Below are 6,000 nucleotides of genomic sequence, written 5' to 3'. Positions count from 1 at the left end.
TTTATAATTAATTCTATTTAAGTAAGTTTATTTTCAAGTTTTAATAACACATGGACGCATTATGCATCTGTCAAAAAAAATATGAAAAACCAGTCTGATATCCTCAAAATAAAAATTTTAAAAAATTACATAAATATATGATAAATATCTGAAATGAAAATTAATGCACTTGTTTAAGCCGATATTTAAAAACTAAATAGCGAATTATTACAAACGCATTGTTATTTATTTTTGAATTTTAACTTGAAAAGGCGCTTGTATGATATAAAAACTTAATTTTAAAATAGAGATGACTATCTGAGAATTGTATTAATTTCTACAATTTTCTAATGATTTCGCACAATGAATGACACGTTTTTGAAAGAAGGATGGTAAGTGACTCATAAGTACTCTGATCGCTTCTTGATTTTTACCACTCTACTCCAGCAGCTCTTTGTGGTTAATTCTGTTTGCTTTTTTGGGATAATTGTTTCTATACTATATTGTCATTGTATCCTCGAGCAACAAAGTCGTTTGATTACCCGGCCTGGATTTGAACCCATGACCCCCGTACCAGAGACAAACACGCTACAACGAAACCACACTGAGAGGCGGTTTACAGAGAGCAATTGTTGTATGTCTTCTTCGTATGAGATCCGTTATTATGGTTCCGTTTCGGGTGTTACTCGAAGCATCAAGGAAGTTAATTTTGTCCACTGATGTTTCGTGTGTAAATTTTATGAATGTCGGAAGAGCTATAGTGTTCAAGAAATTCATTCAGGTGGTCTAGGAAATGAGTCTATTTAAAATCATTATCATCAGTAAATTGACCATGTTAAGGCTGGTATTCATCACTAGCCAAGGTTTTCAAGTTAGTCTAAGTATTTGCCATATGACGGTGCCGCTTTAGTGCCCATACTAGTGACGTCTACCTGTAAATAGTTTTTGTCATTAAAAGAAAAGTTGTTGTTCTCCAGCGCTAGTTTCTTAACATGGGATTCGTTTGAATGACTGTTGTCTCTCTGTTGGATTGTTCCGTATCTACATTTGTATTCACATGCTGCTATTGTTTCGTTTTGTGGATTATTTGGTTCATACCATGTTCAATGATAAATATATACATAATCAATATAAATATCAACACAACAATGTTAAATCTGCAAATTACCGCAAAAGTTTGTTCTTCCCATACCGGGATTTGTACTCGTACTATTGGGATATCGTGACAACAACGCTTGCACTTTGTCCAGCGCTCTATACCACACGGCTACCTAGACTAAACTTATAATTCAGCTTTCGGTGCCCTAGTGATATATATATATATAATATGTCAATGAATATGGTAATGTTCTGAATGTCCTATGTTATCTGTATTATCCGTAACAAGAAACGTCATCATATACTCAGATACTTTCCTATGGAATTTGTTTTCTATATTCGTAGCTTTTAGACTCTTTCAAATTTAACATGGGATGATAAATCCAATGGTGTGTGCCCTATATACATCAAAGAACCCCTGCACAATGATTAAGACTGATTTTTTTTTGAACAATTAGTATTTTACATTTTGCTGGTTGGTTGTTTTCTAATTAAGTAAATATACTGATGATGAAAAATAATAATATACAGACAAAATGAAATAATAAATGATATCGATTAATAATTCAGTAATTTATGAAAATAAATCCCCCCCCGCCCCAATAATACAACTGTAAAATAGATAAAACATTCTTAAGAAAGCAACCCTCTTTCAAACCTAATAGGTATCAGGTCGTCTGTAAAGGGCGATATTATACAGACAGGAAAACTTTACAAACCTAAAGATTTATGCAACCTTACTGAGAAAAGATATATATAAATACGAAACAATACGACATAATATCGGATGATCATTTATAAGCATACCAAGGACACTTAAGCGAGGTCATTTCCAATTTCAATAAGTTTACAAAAGTAAATAAAATTGTTTTAAAGATAGTTTTCAGCCTTGTATAGTTTTTCTAAGGGTTCTTTGACGTACATAGAACACGACATTCTGCCACATTGAGCATTTAATTCATCATACCATGTTAAATTATCAAACTTTCAATGGAATGTATCTGTGTATATGGAAATGGAACACTTTAAATCTCTCCTAGTCACGGAAACTTTGAGTGACATTAGAGACAGGATTGTACTAACATGCTATCGTATTTAAAGTTCACATTGAAAATTGTAACCGTTTAAACTATGTACCAAAATCCCTTATTTAGTGTTCATAAATCTTTCGAATCTTTTAAAATTTTTTTGCAACATTTAGAACATATGTAAAATGATTTGTTTTATTTTAAAATCATCCCTATATATATACGTATTAATAACACAGTATGCCGCGAAGGGATCGCATTATTACAAAATTTTGAGGAGAAACGTCACAATCATAATTAGTTATTTCATTATTATCTAATCTGCAATTGGATACTAAAAATGTCTAAAGAGATAATTATAACATTCAAATACTCAAATGATTTTGAGATTAAATATGAAATAAAACCTTTTTTGTTGATTATACGGAAACAAATCACATATTTGTAAAGACTCGATAATCTTATGCAAAACCAAGTCATAAATATGCACCGTTTTATTTAATTTAAAAAAGTATTCCACATAAAATCGAAAGCCACATATTTAAGTGGATTAAATCACATGCAAACACAGATGAAAAGAGCTTGAACCACGTGGCCTGAACCAACACTTTCAATTGGATTAAAGTGCTTAAATCGACAAAAGATATACAACAAAACTAAGCGACCGTAAAGTCCACTTTAAACAAGCCAACCTACGGAAAGCTGTTTCTAGGTGTTTTTCTTATTCTTAGCTTCAAATCTTTATTTTTAAGTTTTTTTTTATGGTTTCAATTGTCACCTGTAGGGACGACATCGAAATTAAGTAGACGGTAAATGACTTTAAAGTAAAGAAAAAGGCCGAATCCCTAGACTTGAGACAATACACTTTGATTTAGCTATAGTTTCTCTCATAGTAGCGCAATGAAGTCACTAACGCATAGCTTATTGCATGCATATATACAAAGGGAAAGTTGAAACTTAAGAATAAGAATGGAATTAATGAAAAAATAAACGAGTCAATTAAAAAGTCCTACAATTTTCATATAAAACTATATAAGTTATAATGGCAAGACACAGTACGTATGTATACAATCGGATGAAGGATAAAGATAAAGATAAAGATATCTTATTTCCTAATCATAGGGCTCATAACAAGCATGTAATCACATAAAGGAAAAATAAAAAGCCGCTCTCTCCCACTCGCATAAACTCACACATACAGCTATCGTTCGGATATACTTTAATGAGAAAGAAATAAACGACAAACAAAACCAAATGCTACTTAGACAACCGAGACAGATTTAGGTTGGGGGCTATTATTATTATTCGTCGAGAAGTCAATAAAAATAACTTTTTGACTTTTGCATATCCGAAGCGTTATCTGGATTTAATATCTCCATGAATTTCATAGCCACAATTTTGAAAGTCTAAGATGTATAAATACTTGAGGCGCTGGCTTTATAACCAATAGGACAAAAACATGTACACAAATATACCTTTGTATTGCCAGAGGGAGATAGAAATTACGTTTTTGAATAATTTGATCAATACTATTTCAAAAAAAGACTGTTCCCTAAAGATGGAAAGAGTATACACAATTTAAGTGTTTTATCAAAATTTTGTCTTTGACAATTAAAACTGCACCATTGAGCTATAATGATTCATTTTTAAGATTTGTGACTTGGATGGAGAGTTGTCGCATTGCAGTCATCCAGACCTCATCTTCTTATATTTATTTATAATATCAAATTTATTTGCCCATAATTTTAATACACAATATGCCTTGCTTTATTAGACTATCTTTATATATGTCTGAATACGGTGAGGTTATTGAAAATAACAGATTATGATTTAATTAAACTTCTCCAGATGAATGGGAGGAATGATAACTAATCAAACAAAATTCCTATATTTCCTCAATACAAATATTTGTGTCGAAGGATTTCAATATCTTTGTTAAATATCTTTTTCTAAAAAACGGTAAGTTTATACTAAATGAAATATCTCTGTAGAAATTGTAAGAATGGAATGACCTCGACATTTAAATCATGAATAAACAATTATCAATAGTCACTTGAATGGCAAGTTCTCACTTGTAAAATTTTATCATTATAAGTTTTATTACATGCGTTGGTATGTACTTGAGCGCCTTGATTTGATATAGATAAAAGTATTCAAAATTTTAATTGCTAATTTTCCAATATGAAATACGTAAGGACATGATAATTATTGTAAATAAACGTTGGACACGTTGAAAAATATTAAATTGATTTACAAGAAAAACTTTAGCTATTAGATCATTTTCAAATACCTGATAATTTATTACACCCAGGTGGTCGTGTGGTCTAGCGGGACGGCTGCAGTGCAGGCGATTTGGTGTCACGATATCACAGTAGCATGGGTTCGAATCCCGGCGAGGGAAGAACCAAAAATTTGCGAAAGCAAATTTACAGATCTAACATTGTTGGGTTGATGTTTAGACGAGTTGTATATACATTATGTACACAGCCATGTATCACTATCATTGATGGCGATCCGATGGATACATCTGTTGTAGAGTTGTCACTGACTCAGACGTACTTATAAATATAATTATTTTCTGTGACTGTATATTACATTAATTTGTAGGATCCTTTACTATAGATAATTTAGCTGATCTGTAACAATAACATTTTCATGCCTTATATATCATGTACTGTAGTACGCCGCTAGATTTAAACTGACGAGGAAAGGTAACACACGGCCAGCGAATGCTCTAGTATTTGTAGAGCCCAGGTGGTCGTGTGGTCTAGCGGGACGGCTGCAATGCAGGCGATTTGGTGTCACGATATCACAGTAGCATGGGTTCGAATCCCGGCGAGGGAAGAACCAAAAATTTGCGATAGTAAATTTTAGACGAGTTATATATATATATATATATATACATGTCCACTGGATCTAAGAGTGATATAGATACAAGGTTAATGCAAATATTAATTATTAATATTTGCATTAACCTTGTATCTATATCACTCTTAGATCCAGTGGACATGTATATTGTATGGTTTGTCACTTGTTTAGACTTGTTTGTAAAATATACTTATTTCTAGTGACTGTATAATGAAATGAATCATGATCCTATATGATATATAAAAAATGTTGAGTTAGATTGCTGACAAATAATAAAATACATTGTGTATGAAAATAATAATATAACATCTACACACGCTCAAAAAACACGTGTCTTATGTCTATCTCTAGATTCACCTTCCGTGACAAGGTAACACTACGACTATTGAAGTTATATTTATATAGCGGATGTGGTCGAGTGGTCTAGAGCGCTGGACATGAGGCTAAGCGATTGGTGCTGTAGTGTATCAAAGGTGTGAGTTCGAATCCAGCTGAGGGACGGACAAAAATTTGTCAGTATAAAATCTAACTCTAACACTGTTTGGTGTAATTTTCAGACTTATATATATATATATAACTCGTCTAAACATCAACCCAACAATGTTAGATCTGTAAATTTGCTATTCATTTGCGAAAGCAAATTTACAGATCTAACATTGTTGGGTTGATATTTAGACGAGTTTTATATATATATATATATATATATATATATATATATATATATATATACAACTCTTGGTTCTTCCCTCGCCGGGATTCGAACCCATGCTACTGTGATATCGTGACACCAAATCGCCTGCACTCCAGCCGTCCCGCTAGACCACACGACCACCTGGGCTCTAAAAAAAAAGAGCTTTCGCTGGCCGTGTGTTACCTTTCCACGTCAGTTTTAATCTAGCGGCGTACTGCAGTACATGATATATAAGGCATGAAGGTACATATATAACTCGTCTAAACATCAACCCAACAATGTTAGATCTGTAAAGCAAATTTACAGATCTAACATTGTTGGGTTGATGTTTAGAAG

At 32.4% G+C, this 6,000-nt stretch overlaps 1 protein-coding gene across 1 annotated transcript in view; it reads left to right on the top strand.

Annotated features, from left to right (window-relative positions):
- The first annotated feature begins 342 nt into the window (after window positions 1-342).
- LOC143062029 (uncharacterized) overlaps window positions 343-6,000 on the top strand; it is a 126,463-nt gene continuing 120,805 nt past the window's right edge. Inside the window, exon 1 of the mRNA XM_076233881.1 lies at window positions 343-371. Within this exon, the coding sequence (XP_076089996.1) occupies window positions 343-371 (29 nt within the window). The remainder of the gene's footprint in view (window positions 372-6,000) is intronic.

Source organism: Mytilus galloprovincialis, chromosome 2 (genome assembly GCF_965363235.1).
Source record: "Mytilus galloprovincialis chromosome 2, xbMytGall1.hap1.1, whole genome shotgun sequence".
Taxonomy (NCBI): Eukaryota; Metazoa; Mollusca; class Bivalvia; order Mytilida; family Mytilidae; genus Mytilus; species Mytilus galloprovincialis.
This window is presented reverse-complemented; position numbering and strand designations above follow the sequence as displayed.